The sequence below is a fragment of the Arachis ipaensis genome, chromosome B02, assembly GCF_000816755.2.
Source record: "Arachis ipaensis cultivar K30076 chromosome B02, Araip1.1, whole genome shotgun sequence".
Lineage (NCBI taxonomy): Eukaryota > Viridiplantae > Streptophyta > Magnoliopsida > Fabales > Fabaceae > Arachis > Arachis ipaensis.
Window position 1 is genome coordinate 104,481,921 of NC_029786.2, and position 16,279 is coordinate 104,498,199.

At 35.2% G+C, this 16,279-nt stretch overlaps 3 protein-coding genes across 8 annotated transcripts; 1 reads left to right on the forward strand and 2 right to left on the reverse strand.

Moving 5' to 3' along the window:
* Positions 2,601-5,992, reverse strand: LOC107626167 (blue-light photoreceptor PHR2). Its single transcript, XM_016328973.2, has 4 exons — positions 4,723-5,992; positions 3,674-3,903; positions 3,477-3,578; positions 2,601-2,952 (listed from the first exon to the last, which is right to left on the reverse strand). Exons 1-4 carry the CDS (start codon positions 5,755-5,757, stop codon positions 2,871-2,873), a joined length of 1,449 nt encoding a protein of 482 aa, XP_016184459.1. The 5' UTR covers positions 5,758-5,992; the 3' UTR covers positions 2,601-2,870.
* LOC107626169 (putative S-adenosyl-L-methionine-dependent methyltransferase MSMEG_1480/MSMEI_1444) lies at positions 6,867-9,767 on the forward strand. Of its 6 annotated transcripts, none has more exons than XM_021116502.1 (7): positions 6,867-7,337; positions 7,557-7,708; positions 7,800-7,947; positions 8,302-8,426; positions 8,550-8,678; positions 8,803-8,955; positions 9,496-9,767. In XM_021116502.1, exons 1-7 carry the CDS (start codon positions 7,040-7,042, stop codon positions 9,565-9,567), a joined length of 1,077 nt encoding a protein of 358 aa, XP_020972161.1. In that variant the 5' UTR covers positions 6,867-7,039; the 3' UTR covers positions 9,568-9,767. The 6 variants fall into 6 exon arrangements, with proteins under 6 accessions (XP_020972161.1, XP_020972160.1, XP_016184462.1 ...); XM_021116501.1 differs by having other exon boundaries at positions 6,868-7,337; positions 8,791-8,955; XM_016328976.2 differs by having other exon boundaries at positions 6,872-7,337; positions 7,800-7,920.
* On the reverse strand, positions 9,835-16,044 carry LOC107626168 (gamma-tubulin complex component 4 homolog). The gene is made up of 16 exons (XM_016328974.2): positions 15,639-16,044; positions 15,203-15,500; positions 14,978-15,114; positions 14,534-14,632; positions 14,234-14,354; positions 13,741-14,007; positions 13,442-13,522; positions 13,268-13,351; positions 12,977-13,063; positions 12,803-12,858; positions 12,541-12,723; positions 11,843-12,068; positions 11,314-11,402; positions 10,936-11,089; positions 10,538-10,660; positions 9,835-10,310 (listed from the first exon to the last, which is right to left on the reverse strand). Exons 1-16 carry the CDS (start codon positions 15,794-15,796, stop codon positions 10,242-10,244), a joined length of 2,232 nt encoding a protein of 743 aa, XP_016184460.1. The 5' UTR covers positions 15,797-16,044; the 3' UTR covers positions 9,835-10,241.

Consider the following 16,279-nt stretch of genomic DNA (forward strand, 5'->3'; position numbering starts at 1 on the left):
AATACATAGAAATCATAGAAATCTATGGAAGTGTCTAGATGCCTTTAAAATGTGAAAATGACATGTGACTATAGCCTATATGTACATGCAAATAATGACTAAATAATTGTATTTTGTGGGGACTACGGCTTTTATGACTTCTACTTTAAAGAGCTTTTTATATTTTTAAAATGTATTTTATATTTTATACTAATTGAAATACATAGAAATACATAGAAATCTATGGAAGTGTCTAGATGCCTTTAAAATGTGAAAATGACATGTGACTATAGCCTATATGTACATGCAAATAATGACTAAATAATTGTATTTTGTGGGGACTACGGCTTTTATGACTTCTACGATATTTGATTTAAAGAGCTCAAGAGCTAATTGTATTATGTTTGTATAATTTGAACCACTCCAAATTTTTTTATATAATTGATCATAACAACCACAAAACTTTAATGTTTCACCTCATGGTTCATCTTATGACATCTTTTTTGCATTCAATCTGCACCTTTCTTTGATCAAGTTGGTTTATTTTCCTCCTAATAATTGTGGACCTGATTTCAAAATGTATGCTTTTTAAATCAGTATCAACAATATACAATTGATGAGACATTTAACCACACACTTATTAGGAGCTCATCTTATTCCAATGACCATGATGACATGTTGTCATGTTCTTCACATTATGCTGATAATGGAGACCATTACAGTCAAGCCCATCATAATTGAAAATTTGTGAACATTATGGACTATGATTCACAGAGATGGGAGTTTCTTGAGTTAGAGGACTCATTCCTATATGCTTTCAAAATAAATAAAAAATTAAAAAGACTTACTCTTTCTAATCAATTTATGTCATATATGCTAAACTGACTTTGTTGTAAATATCTATTAACTAATAGATGAGTACAAGAGTTAAAATTTGCACCGAAAGCACCTAAGGGTGTAGTGATTGTTGGACTAAAATTTTGTAAAGGGAGGTGGAAATGACCGTGAAGTGTGAACTTTGATTAGGAGAGAAAATGGAAGTATATATAAAAATCAGGAGTTATTTAGAAATTTGGATTCTGGATATTTGGATAATTTTAGGGGTGTACGCGGATCGGATCGGATATGGTCAAAAATTCTATCCAATTCGCACAATTTTCATCGGATCGGATATGATATCTGCGTTTTTTTAGCGTCAGATCCGATCCAATCTGATCTGATTCGCAGATCGGATCGGATCGAATATCGGGTATATCCGCATACTTGAACCTTCTTTTTTTAGTCATATTTCTGTGTTAAAGAAATTCAATAAAAATGTTTCTTTCACACTTTTAAACTTATTTATTTCTAAATAACAAAAATAAAATAAAACAATATATGAATAATAACTACTAACTAAAACATACAAGTAAATATAATACCAAATATATATATTTACATTTTTTAATTATTATTGTGCGGATCTGCAGATCTGCGGATCGGATACGCGGATGCAGAGCAGATATCCGCGATCCGATCCGTAAAGAGTGTAGATCGGATCCTATCCAATCCGATCAGACTGCGAATCGGATCGTATTCGCAATTTTCGGATCGGATGCGAATATTAACCGCGGATTTGCAGATACGATCCGGTCAATGAACACCCCTAGATAATTTGATGGTTGAGAATTGCACATATATGAATTTTGTGGAGAGTTGGAATTTGGCATGTAATAGACAGAATTAAAATTAAAATGATTTGGATGTATTGTCTCACAAAGTAGAAGAGAGAAATTTGCATCATATCTGATATCACTCTATTAATGAGTGAGAGAAGCAAAACTTCGATGTTCAAAGTGGGACTCGTCCCTTTACTATTCATGGAGGGAGAGAAGGAATGCTTTCCATCTGGACAAGGACAGTCCCATATGAGAGGAAAAGTTATTGGCAGTGCAAATCAGCCAGGATCTTCAGATGTTGAATTGGAACAAAACCATATCCTTGATCTTTAATGTTGTTGGACTTGATCACTTGGTGGCAATGACATCTGATTTTCTCTTAGGACTAAATGCTTTATAAGATTCCATAAGTCTTAACCAGTGAAAAATTAAATGGAAGGCTAAGATTTAAGCTTTTTCTTTTTATATACAATGTAATATTTTAACAATTCCTTATTTTCTTTAAACTTGGTGAATTGTACTGTGGCTGGATTGAGTCAAGGAGAATGTTGGGAACCAGGCAATTATATTTAAAAGTGTAATTTTATAAACTTTTTTTTTGGTCGTCGGTAGGGGTGGCAAACGGGCCTAAACCCGCCGGGCCGCCCCGCGTAACCCGCCAAAAAAGGCGGGCTGGGCTGAAAAATTGGGACCGCCAAATAGCAAAAACCCGCCTAACTCGCACCGCTTAAACCGCGGGTTTTGGCGGGCTTTGGCGGGGCGGGGCGGGCTTCTCCGCCGGGCTGGGTAACTTTAAAATTTTAAGATTCCAAATACTATCAAGGTCTAGAATTCCTATTGGCCCACAGAAGTCATAACAATGATTATATTGCCTTTAACAGTGATTTTCAATGAATAAGACTCTACACATTAATACATGGATTTATCTAAGAAGTGTCATGGAAAACACTATGAAGACTCAAATTTGAAACAAAACATCTTTATTGGATAGGAGAGACTTGAATTTAGGTGGAATACCCTACTCAGAAAACATGCACATATAGACCAAATGCTAATTTATAAGAAGGCTTCCACAATGAAAAGGAGTATTATTTGCCAATTACAACAGAAGATAATAAGAAAGAGGGGGGAACCAAATCTTGTTTTCATTCCCACTACAAAAATGAAACATCAGCTTAGGGAAGCAATCCACATCATGAAACAAAGTTTATTATGTCCATTTGAACTTGTAGCTTAAGCAAGTGCACCAGTACAAGCAGTGACTGGAGTAGCTTCCTGCTGTTTCTTTGGAGTACTATATTTCTTGGTAATAAACCTGGAAAAAATTAACCAAAGTTGGGAGTTCGCAAACCATTCTGAGTTAACAGCCATGTTAATTGTCAAAAACAAGTATTCTTTGATACTTTTCTTTGTTGCTTGCTAACAAATATCACACCAACTTGTGTGTAGCAGATAAAGAGTTTATTCTGTGAGTCATCTTTTTGGGGTAATGGAAGAGAGAGAGAGAGAGAGAGAGAGAGAGACTACAACTTCCAAAGAAATAATTAGCTTTAAAACAGAAATGGTTAGTTTCATAGTTTATTGTGATAGATGGCAAAAATTAGCACTTATGCCACAATTTTGTTCCTTTCTGTTTAGTTGAACACTTCATGATAGATAGTTAAAAAAAATTATAACCCTTTGTGTGTGTGTGGAAAAAATAGCACTAATGCCACAAATTTATAACTTTCTACTTAGAAGATACCAAATTATGAAATTTTAAATTGTCACACCAAAAGTTCAGGGTTCATGTTTAAGATATCAGCAAAGGAAAAAATAGAGAGGAGCAAACAAGGTTACCTAAAGAAGTCCCTCCACAGCAACTCAAACATCAACCAATTTGTTCCATTGCTGGATGAGCCATTTCCACCATCATTAAGCTTTGATGAAGCAGCAACAGTTCTATTAGTGGCAAAATGCATCAGTAAATGTATATCCCAAGCATATGTGACAAAATGATATCATTAAATAAAATGAAAGAATACTTAAAATAGAACCTGCTGGCAGTTTTCTTTAGCTCCTCAAACATTGTACGAGGAGAGAGACATCCCATTGCCAACCATGGAGAAATTTTGCAGGAGAAGTTGGCACCATAAATACTATCTTGTGCACCATCTTTAATCCCTTTGTTTGGTTGAGCTTCACACTCAGCTGCAAATTTTTTGAGCCTTTGTAGGGCTTCAGTTTCCCCTCCAACCATAGAATTATTAGCAGCTGCTTTCCCCTCCTACATGATGAGCAATGGCAATCAATATCATCACAATTCACCAAAAATCTATTTGCCTTCTCCAGGGAACATAAGAATGCCAAGGTAGATACACTTTGGCAATAGAAAAGAAGAGATATTTTTGTCAAGTAAAAACTTATAGAATTCAAGTTAGGTCTCAATAAACAGGAAACATATTATGCTGGTAGTTGTTTTCATCCATTTCATGACAGTTTCCTAGACGTGATTAGTGCCTAGTATAAAACCATAAGCCATTTTGAATTCAAAGTTTTTTACAGCAACTAAAGGCTAAAGCACTTTGAGAAGATCTAGAACTACTTTATGCTGATGCCTGAATTAAACTGAACGCAGTACTACAGATTCATTTATGGTCCAACATCTATTGGTAGGAGGGAAAGATGCAGGACCCGGCGAAGATACCCGCAACATTAATCCATCCTACTTTGCCACTGGACATCCAGTCCAAACACCTGAATCAGGACACTAAAATCTGAACATTCCTAAATGGTTTCACCTATAACTTTTATTTGTTTTTCTCTACCTCTAGCTATTGTATTGGACTACCCTCCATCTGATCATTTTTATAAGTTCGCGTCTTCTCATATAACTAACCGATTAGGCAACATCTACCTTTTTCCTCCCACAATAAGTATTACCTAAGCATTTTCCTCTAATGCATTAATTCCATATCTTATCAGAACCAAAAAATTCAACCGAAAAACTAACTACATTACTCAATACAATGCTAGACAAATATGAATATAAGTATGCATCATAGCTCAAAATCATCATAAACCAGACCAAACCAAAGACACAAACCTGAGCCATTGTAGCAGCCGGATTAAGGCCAAGGTCAGTCAAAGTAGGAATATCGCCGGGCTCAACATCGCCGCGCTTCGGCAGACCTTTGAGCTGATCCAAAGCCTCAATAGTCTTCCTAATATCCAAGCCTTTCACCTTATCCCTAAACCCTCCATAATTGGAAGGCATATCTTCCAACCCAAACGGCAAATCATCAACATGGTACAATGTGCTTCCCCAAAAGCACTTCACTTCAACATTCTCCTCTTTCATAACCTTCTCCACCTTCTCCTCAGTTTTAACTTCATCATGTGAAACCTCTTTATGCATATACACAGCATCAGCACCAACGGCTTTAACAAGCTCAACTAAAACCGTTTCTGGTTTCCCAACCCTGACAACGAGATCCGACCCACGTTCTTGAAGATTCTTCCTGAGATTCGAAACCGATTGGATCAAGAAATTGGCGCGAAAAGGACCGGTCTTGTCGAACCCTGAAGAGGATTTGCCGTAATCCGAAGGGTCGAAGCAGTAAACAGGTAAGATTGAGAGTGATTCGTTGTGCGCGGTGTTTAGGGTTTCGTTGTCGTGGACGCGTAGGTCGTTGCGGAACCACACGACGGCGGCGCGGCGGAGTGCGGCGGCGCCTGAGGGGTCAGAGGGGCGGTGGGGGAGAAGAGGGAAAGGGGATTGGAGTGGATTGTGGGAGATTGTTGACTTGAACGAAAGCTTGTTGTTAATGGAGTTTGAGGAGAGAGAAAGTGGGGTTGATGTAGAGAGAGAAAGGTGGGTGAGGGAAGAAGCTTGGGTTGGGACTTTGAGCTTATTGGGTTGTTGGGGAGAGAACAAAGTTTGGGTCTTTGGTTGGAGGAAGAAATGGGTTGGGAGGATGGTGGAGAGAGAGAGGGATAGTGAAGCCACTGCAAATGGTGGTGGTGGAGGAGGTTGTTGTTGAGTGGTGTGTTCTTCGGAAAGAACTATGCTTTGGTTTTGGTTTTCATTAGTTTGGTCAGTGTTGTGTGGTGGTTGTGGCATTTGGTGGTTGGAATCCATTGGTGGTGTTTGGAGATTGAAGATAAGCTATCTCTATTTTGGGGTGCTATTTGGTTTATGTATGTTTGTACCTACCTATCTCTGCTTCTGGGTTGGGTTGGGTTTCGAGGATGATGGTGTGATTAGGAGTAGGTGAATGTGAGTGTATGTGTCAAACTGTTACTCTCTCTTTTTGAGTTGTTTTGTTTTTGGCCTTACTTAGGCTTAGAGTTCTGTTTGCAAATATCAAATGTGAAGAATTTTGTAAATGTAATAATCATTTGTGGGGATTTTTATATTGTGTGTTCCTTGATGACTTTCTTTTTGTAAAAGTAGGACTTGGAGATCACAAAGTTACGGTTGCCACCTAACCTTTCTTTTTTTTTTTTTTATTTCTATTTTTTTCCTACTAACTTTTCAATAGCGTTTGGTCTAATGCAATACATTGAACATGCTTAAGTTCATGTTTATTCTACATTTTTGAAATAGCATTAAACTCATGTTTTAAATGACATCCATGTAGAGGGATGGCCTTCCATGCTCACAAACCATAAATCATCATAATTTATTGTTATTGCTACTATTATGCAAGAGTACAATATCACCTAGTTGAATTATCTTGTGAGATTGATAGAAAATAATATATTAAAATTTTGTATATTAATACTAAGATTTCTAGTTTTAGCATGATGCTAAAAGAAAAGAGATAGATAGAGTTTTAATCCCTTACTAGTAATACTAATTTCTAAAAGTTTTATTAGGTTTTTGCTAAGATATATTTAACCAAAATAAAGGTTACAATTTATAAATCATTTCATAAAGGATACCAAACATTTTGGTGAATTTAAATAATTTTTATAAGAAAAACACTATATTAAACCAAATTTGGTGCTTCTTCTTCAATTTATTAAAAATTTTGTTATGATAATTGTTATAAAATAAAACAAAATTTGTATTTATTTGGTTTATTCATAATTTACTTTTACCATTGGAAAACATCATAAATTTGGTATTTTTTCCTATGTGGTCAAATATTTCTATAAAATTAACAGCCAGATTAACACATTCTCTGGTAAAAAACAGGAAAATCTAGTAAGTGGGCCAGAACTAGAAACATAATCTTTGGTTTGCATCAAATAGTGTACTGTTACACACAAAGACAAGGTTTTCTCCTTAGTCTTTTCCTTCATCCATTACAACAAACAAGAAACTACCACATACAAATACATATTTAACACAAGGTCAAGGTCATGGTCAGTGGTAACTAGTTAAGGTGAAAAAGTCAACAAATTTTCATAGCTTAATGGCTTTTTTACATGTACCTGCCATTGTTGATTGTGTTAACATGAACATGAACTTTCACCTTATGCCACTGAGATGCAACTCCAAGAGAACATTCTGTGTTTCTGCAGTGAATCTCAACAATGACAGCATTAGCAATAATGACCCTTTACTCCTTTCAGCAACTACCTCTGCTTTTCTTCGTTCTCAGGAAACTCTAAGGCCAGGCAAACACTACATCATAGTTCTTTTTTCTCTCTGTGACACATTTTATCAAGCATTTGGAGTTCACTACCTTGTATATTCATTGTGTGCTCAAGGTTCCTTAGTTTCAAGTTATTATCTTAAGATATGAATTGCGTAAATAATACTCTCTTTATTTCATTGTTACTTCTTGGTACAAATTGTATCCAAAAATATTGATACAAGACAGTAACAAATTGTATAAAAAAATATTGTGCTAATTAATATTATGTACTTTTGTGTGCCTTGTTGTAAATAAGAGCAACACTCATAGTAACTCTTCTTCACAAGTGCAGACCCTTTATTTGTGGACCAGTATGCTTCATATCTTGTCCCTCAAAATTTTCACAAGGAAAAGGTGCAGGATTTGAACCCCTATTGCCTTGCAACTAAGTTCATTGATGATAAATTGCTTCATACAGTGAATCTTATTGATGGAGTTAAGCAGGTACTAGTTGATTGCATTTACATATGACATAAATTTGTGCTTCTTTTCATGTATTCTGATAGTTTGATAAGGTTACTTCCTCTAATTGCAGGTTGTTTTGTTAACTGATGGCATGGATACGCGGCCGTACAGACTTCGGTGGCCTGCTTCAACCATAATATTCGACATATCACCGGAAAGGATATTTCAAATAGCAGCTGAGAAGCTTGAAGGTGACAATGGTTCATCAAGTTATTGTGGTATTTTAAGCATGTATTATTTGTCAAAATTTAATATCTTTTAATCATAGTGACTATGATCCGAGTGGGAAAACCTGTGTGATTATGTAATCACTGGCATCTAGGCCAGTCAATTCTTAGGGATCAAATTCAAGACCTCTCTGGTTAAGGAATCAAGAGATGTACCACCTTAGAGTGAAGTGAGTTACATTTTTATGTTTATACCAGAAAACAAGTGTATGTTACATGGTTTTTTCAACCAAATCAAAGACTTATATGATACCAACCACCAACCGAAAAACTCTGAACATGTTTCAGGGGAAGAAAAATTATGAAGTTATAGACACCTAATTGTGTTTCTTTCTTTTGATTCAGGTGCTGGGGCTAAGGTTCCCAAAGGTAGCTTACTCTATCATATTCCTTTGGAATCATCTGACATAAAGCAAAATTTGCAACTTAGAGGATATAATGGTAGTAGGCCAAGTATATGGGCAATGCAGGTGATTAAGTTTATAATTCTTTCACATTGATAAACAATTGAACTCAAACAAAGTTGGCAAATCATGAAAGAAAGAAAAAAGAGGAATTCAAATAATGTTACTCATAAGAGTTTATTCCTGCAGGGGTTTCCTATGATGACATTGGCAAATTTTGAAGAAGTTTTGTCAATGTTAAGCAGTTTGGCCATGGAGGGAAGCTTTTTTCTGGGAGAGTTGCCTACATTTTTATCTGATGCAGAAACAGAAATTAAGGTTAGTTTGCTATTAATTTTCAAGTAAATTGAGTTATGTTAAGATGCATTGAGTTATGAATGTACCAAATTTTCTAAGTAAACAAGCTTTTTTCTGCTGATGCCTTGGACTGTCCAACACAAAGCAATGGCTGGATAAACTCTTCATGAGCAACGGCTTTCGTGTCGAAATGATTAATCATAAAGGAGTTTCTGAAAGTTCAAAAGAAGAATTTGCTTCAGCACATTACAGTAACAAGCTGTTTGTTGCTGAACAACTACGACTTTCAGATGATCAGGTGAGACATCTTCTTTTCACTACAAATTTGTCTTTCCTTGGCCTAACTCCTTCTTGGTAAAAATACACTAACTTCTCTTAAGATTTCTGTTAAATAACATCTATTTATCTATTTATTTTTATTATATAAAAGTTGATACCAACATCTTTTACATTGAGTTTAAGCCATGTTTTCTCCTCTAATGATGACATGTCAGCAACTTTGATTACTTGGCAAAACTTAAAAATCAAGTAAAAGATTTTTAAGAAATTAAAAAAAAAATCTTATCTATTATTATTATTATTACCCAATTTTTGTATGTTTTTGATATTTTGCCAAGAGATGTGTCGTGTATAATATCATGTAACTCCGAAGAGTGAAATCTAATTTACCCTATTTTCACATCTATATGGTTTTTGGTTATGTGAAGACATCAATGATGGATGGTGTCTACAGAGATCAAGCTTTTTTATGTGATACCAATTTTCATTTCATATTGTATTGAAGTTACAATTGGCATTGTAAAACTCAAGTGACTATCAGGCATTGATATTTTGGCAGATGGAAGCATGGAGAAGACAATTCCAAAGGGTAGAGGATGAAGGAGATGAAGAAGGCTTTGAAGAGTTATAGAAGTAATTAGATATATTTCTCTAGTGTTGGAAGTTTGCATGCATAATTGTAAGTTTATAATTTGATTGAGCATATTCAAATTATCAACTATCAAGTGCCAGTTTGCTCAGTGAATAACCTTCATTATGCAAACTTGTAAAAAGAGTCAATTTGATTTAATGTGATCCTTTGCTAGGCAAATGAAAAATGGCAATTTCCATGAAAAATTACTAGATGGTACAGAACATTAAGAGTGAGAATAAACTTGTTAATAAAGTCTCTCTTGTGAAAAAGAACAGAAACTTCAATAAACCTTAAAATAAGTTAAAAAAAGAAAAGTGACACTATATACACCAATCACTGCTCATAGCTCTCACACTACTAAGACAACAAAATATCCACCTACCAGCTACCATCTAAGAAGCACACGCATGAAACCACCAAACTGAATTGTATTTACAATAAAATAAATCAATGAGCTAGTAATGAAGTGGAATTTCAAAAGGGCAGTTGCAAGATGGTCAAATGGAAATGGCCAGCAGATAGCAACTTGATTGTCAACACTCAACAGTCCAAAACTCATCCTCGAAACAAGGTGCGGCGGATGAATAATGTGAATGTACTCAACTGAAGGTCACATGTCAATACCCCCTATAAAAACAACAGAAGAACTTTGAAGTTGCAGTGGAAGGATACTACTGTTGATTCAAAACAGGAAGTGACGGCCGTGGTCTGACAACATTCAGAACTCCCCTTGCAGTTGCCTGTTAAGGGACAAAACAAGAGCTCGATTAAGAAAACTGATCTAAACAATTCAGTCAGAAAGACAGGATTTTCTTGCTTTTGTTATTTCTTTCACATAATCTTAGAAACAAAAAAACAGATTAAAACAAGGAAGCACTTCTGTATTAAAGACTGAAAACAAGAAATAAAAAACAGAGAATAGAAAAGGAAACTAGATATACACCATGTATCTATCTGACTGATTTACCTCGAAGAAGGAATTCAGATTTAACCGCAAGAGAAAACGTCTTAAGAATGGAGCCCGCTGACTCCCAGCAAGCCTACTGCTGCGCAGTATAGTGTACAAGGAATTTGATTTCTTGTTGAATTCCTATAGAAATTAAAGCAAACATAAGAATATAAATTGAAGACAATGGTTTAATAATAAAAGGTCGAGTTAAATGAGACTGGTTTAGGACACAAAGTGTATGATCCATATAACCAATCTTAACTAGAGCGGTAAACGGCTTAGTTGTTATTATGTATTAATTTCTTCCTTACCTAAAAATTTTCAGGCATACCTCTAATCAATATATAACCTGTATGAGAGAATAATGGCTATACTCATTGTGGAGTTATTTGACAAGATCAGTGATGCACAATTACCTCGGCTATGTGTTCCAGTTCCACAGTATTTGAACAATGATCTTGGTTCTCAAGATTCCAGCAGAATTGTAGGCAGAGCTTCATGATACTATCCAGTATCCTTGACACAGAACCAATGTCCAAGAACGTTTGCGAAATTAAGGCTAATAGATACCTGTTGGACAAAAGGAATAAAAATATCAACCTTAACAAGATAACAAAGCTATAAATTTGGTAAATACATAGTTATTTGATGGTCAACAACAAGCCAAATTTAATTTGAATGAATACATTTATGACCATAATAATTTTGCACGTTAAATAGTTTGGTAATAATACATATTTACGTCAACCTATAAGATGTGAAAAATTTAAAGCATGCAATTGAGAAATTATTACTCTTGATGAAACCCGACAAGTTCAGTAAAGTCATGAGAGTCTTGGATATGTGTTTGTAAGATATTCCATTGAGACTCTATTACATCCACCTGCAAAGGAAAGCAGAGGTTATAAAATATGAAATAGATTTTTTTTTTTTCCAGCGCTCCGCCTTCTTTATCAATACAACAGAAGTATCTGCCTACAACTAGTAATTTACATTTACATTTAAAAATCACTCATGCTAACCCAAGCAGTAGAAAAACCATACAAATTTGAAATGACATCAAAATTTGTAAATGTATTGATCAAATATTCGCAAAAATGAAATATGCAGAAATGAAAAGAACATAAATTGTACAAGATCTGTTGATCACCATTTGTTCCATTTCTGCTCATATGAAGCATTTTAAGTAAGTTATTAAGTGCATGAGTATGTAATTAGCACAACAGCACTGAACTAGTGTAATAGATCATACAACAACTTCTAACAATGATTATTGCAGTCATCTAAAATTTTTAGCATAAATATCAAGTCATGTAGAACAACCTGAATATAAAATTGGAGATTTCTGATCAAGAATGCCATATGTTCTCTAACACGCCACATTGGTCGAGATCGCTGAGATTTCTGCTGTGCCGTTGGGCTCTTAGCTCGATCCTTTTTGCGTTTGGCAAAATCACGGTGATATTGATGCATTACAGATGCCCACAGTTTCTCTAACTCCATTTGTGTTCGTTTGAGCCGCAGTAAGTATTGGAAAACTCTAAGATATCTGTTAATTGTGCCAAAATTTAGTGGCCTATTGAAAAATATCATGTTTTATTAAGCCATGTAATGTCACATTATTGTCCTAATACGTGAGCAGGATTATTGAGTCTCACATAGATGGTCAAAATTAACAGACAAAGTCATTTGACTTTTTTAATTTTATTCTAAGAACTCATTAATCTTGACCATTTAAACTAAAAATAAGACCATAGTCAAGATTTATTCATAATTAATAACCAATGATCTCTCACAAGATATATCCTCTACAAAAGATGTCTCTCCTAAACCAAATGGTCCCTTTAAGGTATTCAACATCTCCTATATGCCTTGATGACACGGTTTGCATCTATGAGGCCATAACAATTTCTAAATTTATCATTTCAGAAGGGAATTCAATCACATCGAGTATATCTAAGCAGGACAGGAAGAGGAAAGAATCCACCATTAACATCAATATTATAGGAGTAAAACCTTACTTAGAGAGGACTTCTTGAGTAAAGAACAAATGCAAAGGCCAATCAACAGAATACTCAAGGGCAAGACCATCCCAACCATCAAGTGACATTTCTGAAGAAGCACCAGAGCTTCCATCTGCTGAAGTGTTTGCCCTTGATACATCTAATGGGGAAGGTCTAACTGTGATTCCATAAGATGGCATCCTAGAAGAGGGAAAGTACATTTCATAACAGCTCCAAGCTAACTAAAACAGAAGAACTAAAAATGAAGGCAGAACCTTACCGCAAGGATACTTTAGAGAAATATTTATCTTCTTCACCAATAGTTTTTAACGCAGCCTGCATTTCAAGGAATTGGAATCAGCTTTCATTGATGTAGTTAAAACATGAACAAGCTTAAATAGTTAAACGATGAACCGCGATAAGAAGTAAAGATCATATGCAAAATTTAACTGACCAGCTGAAATGGCACCATAAGATCAGCTTCAGCAGTTGATTGCCGAGGTGGCAAACGCATTAGCTGGCGACTTTCCTCGAGGAAACACTAGCACAGAAAATGATGCATGTATAAAAGATTTCAGTATTTTTTTCATAAAAGACAAAATATTAGTAATTAGAAAAGGTTACTACAAAAGGCAAGGAGGACAAAAGATCCTCATACAAAAAATAAAAAAGATCAATAAAAAATAAGAATCAACACAAGTCAGCAGAAAAATGTTAGTAGTATAGATAACTTTTCATACTTTACCTGGAAGAAATCTCCTTTTGCCAAAAGAAAATAGTCTTTCAGGGCCTTCAAGTGACCATTCAAGTCAGCTCGTACAACCACAAGCTGTGGACAGAGAGAATCAACATGAATGGTGTAGAATGCAAATGCACCAAATACTAATGAACATATGAACTGAAATATGATGTTAAGCACCTGCCAGAGACGACTGGCTGCAATAGCCTGAATAGAGTCCACAGCACATTCAAATGATCTTTTATGAAATTCAGATGATTCCTGTGGAAAACTAACTATGAGTTTGCAACTTAAGCCTAGTTGGAAAACGGGAAAGAGAATCCATATCAGAAGGCATAATCCATCAATCAGTTAGCATTGTCAAAGTAAACCGAACTATACAAGTTCACCAACAACCCAACGTACGTGTAATAGAAGGCAATAAAATAACAAAATTAGTATAAAGAATACAGTTAAGTGATAGGTTAGGAGACGAAAACCTTTAGGTCGAGGAGCATTGCTTCAATCTTATCCGACTCATTTTGTGGAAGTAAATCTTCTCCCATTCCTGAATTAATTAGGGGCTCCCTCTGAAAATGAAAACGTCCTGCTAATCCATGTATTTTCTGAAAGCTTTTTGGTATTTGAGGATTCACAGTATCCCCAGACTGGAAGGAAGGACTAGGATTCCGCAGAACCCTAACAGCTTTACCAGCAAAAAGAATTGATTCTGCAACATGCATAGGTATATACTCTGGCAGCATATCCTGCAAAACAAAAAGTATAAATAAATTGGCAAAGTTCATTAACTCATGAGTTTCAAAAATAAAGTCCATGTATTGGAAAATTTATGAAATTTATTTGTATGAACCTTCGTATCCTGCCACTTTAAAGTAAAAGCAAAATTAACTCCACAATATATTAACTAGAACAATTTTCATCTGAAACAAACACACTGCATCATATGTCAGGAATTAGAATTAGAATAATTACCCAATAAGGATGAAAGCCCAAGTGCCAATCAGATAGAGATGCATCATTAGTTGACATGCGTGCCAACTTGTCAGAGATGTCTGAATTAGATGAGCTATTCTCTACCTCTCTATCTTCTTGCCTAAAGTGTAGAATGAATAAGGTCAAGTATATAATTTGCAAAGTAATTGAAAATATCAGATCTCAGAGACTAAGAAATCAGAAATCTTCAACGTTATCCAAACAACTGCAAAGTTTTAAAAGAATTGAAGAGACATATACATGGATATCAACAGTATACTAGCTAAAATATTGCTTTACCTCCTAATGAAAAACTCTCCATGCTGGTCTTGAAGAATTCCATAAACCATCCATGAAGCAAGTTGATTATACATCACCTGATGTGCGTGCCAAAGAAGCCTAAGCTTTGAAAAACAATAACCGCAAAAAGGTCAACTAATTAGCAGGGAGCGAGATCAAAGTCAATACAAAGAGCTTAGCATTTCAAAAACCACAATAAAATAAAACATCACTAAAATGCAACCCAACCCAACACAATAGCCTTCAATAATTTTTCCCTTCACTCCAATGATTTGTCTACATTATATACTATACCAATTACTAAACCTAACATATTTACAAGTTAAATATGTAAATATTTTATTGACTTGTACAAACCCAAATTTTATACAGAACATATAGCTGGAAATGACATAGCATGCATCTTACCAATAACCAGAATATTGTGAGAAAAGAACCATATACCTTTGCATGCATGTCTGCAGTTCAGGAACTCCACAGTGGCATCTTTTATATAGAAGATTAAGAAGCTGACCCCCTCGAATATCATCACGCTCAATCTTTAGGATGAGCTCATACAGAGGTGGCAAGATGGTAAAAAACTGAAAAGCACACCCAAAAAACAAAGTCAACATAAAAAAGAAAACCCTGCATCAACAAGAGAAAAAAAGAAAAACAAACGAAATCCACCTTGTTAAGGCCTTGAGTGACTGTAGCCAAGATTGGCTTGGTTTCAGATAACAACAACTGTTCAATATGCAGAACAGCTGACCTATAAATCGAGAGAACCTCAACAATTCCATTGGCTAGTGCCCTACGATAAACACTAGGCTTTTCTACTTTCGACACATCAGAAACATTCCCCAAAGGTTTTGCATTCAAATATGCAGTTGAAGACCTAATCCAGCTTAAATTTCTAGACTTGCATGTGAATCGATCAAGCTCCCTATAATAAAATCCCAATGCAATGATCTTCTCAATAAGCTGCCTGCAACAACACACAATCAATTCCAATCCCTAAGTGCAGTGTCACAGCTCAACAAGTCTCAATTGTTAGAAGGTTTAATGGGGTTTGGGAAAAGATTTGAACTTTGGGGGTAGAGAGAGAAGAGAGAGAAAGCAGAACCTGTCGCTAGGGTCGATGAAGGAGATATCGGGAGCGAGAGTGAAGGTGCATTCGTCGGAAATTGGGGTTTGGTCGGAGAGGAGGTGGTTCTCCTCACGGCGGTCGACGATCAAGTCGCCGGTGTAGCCCAGCAACGCCATCAGAAGCTCGTGCAGCATTTTTTTTTTCTTTTTTGAAAATGCGAGGTTTTGGCGCAAAATGTAGCTATGGATTGTGGTAACTGTTCATGTGAATTTTGTGAGGGATTATAAATCGTTAATGGTGTTAGTGATTAACAATGAGAATTGAGAGTGATTAGAATTTGTGGTTGGTGCAGCTGAGAAGAAAGTTGGAAGAGAGAGTCCAAACTCCAAAGTGAAAGTTGCAGGCTTTGCTTCCTTTGCTACGCTCATTTTTCTTCCCAACCGCTCGGAGAAAATAAAATTAAAAATAAAGAAACAAAGAATAAAAGTGATTATTTTGGTTTAAAAAATTAACTTTTTACTGAAAAGATTGCCTTTTATATTTTGCTGTAAATTTTTTAAAATAAAAATCTGTATTAAAAAATTATTTTTTAACATTTTTTATAAGTGGATAATAAGATTTGTTTAGATATTATTAAATGGTTAGAATGAAACTTTTTTTCTATTTTTTATTGTATT

Coding starts and splice junctions, on each gene's coding strand:
- LOC107626167 (XM_016328973.2), bottom strand. CDS start 5,757: ATGGATTCCAACCACCAAATGCCACAACCACCACACAACACTGACCAA. Junction 3,904..4,722: donor CGGCTGCTACAATGGCTCAG/GTTTGTGTCTTT, acceptor CTCATCATGTAG/GAGGGGAAAGCAGCTGCTAA. Junction 3,579..3,673: donor CTAAAGAAAACTGCCAGCAG/GTTCTATTTTAA, acceptor TGCCACTAATAG/AACTGTTGCTGCTTCATCAA.
- LOC107626169 (XM_021116501.1), top strand. CDS start 7,040: ATGGCTTTTTTACATGTACCTGCCATTGTTGATTGTGTTAACATGAAC. Junction 7,948..8,301: donor TGGTTCATCAAGTTATTGTG/GTATTTTAAGCA, acceptor CTTTTGATTCAG/GTGCTGGGGCTAAGGTTCCC. Junction 8,679..8,790: donor ATGCAGAAACAGAAATTAAG/GTTAGTTTGCTA, acceptor TGCCTTGGACTG/TCCAACACAAAGCAATGGCT.
- LOC107626168 (XM_016328974.2), bottom strand. CDS start 15,796: ATGCTGCACGAGCTTCTGATGGCGTTGCTGGGCTACACCGGCGACTTG. Junction 14,355..14,533: donor GGAGAGTTTTTCATTAGGAG/GTAAAGCAATAT, acceptor TCTACACTTTAG/GCAAGAAGATAGAGAGGTAG. Junction 13,064..13,267: donor CAAAAGGAGATTTCTTCCAG/GTAAAGTATGAA, acceptor TTTCTGTGCTAG/TGTTTCCTCGAGGAAAGTCG.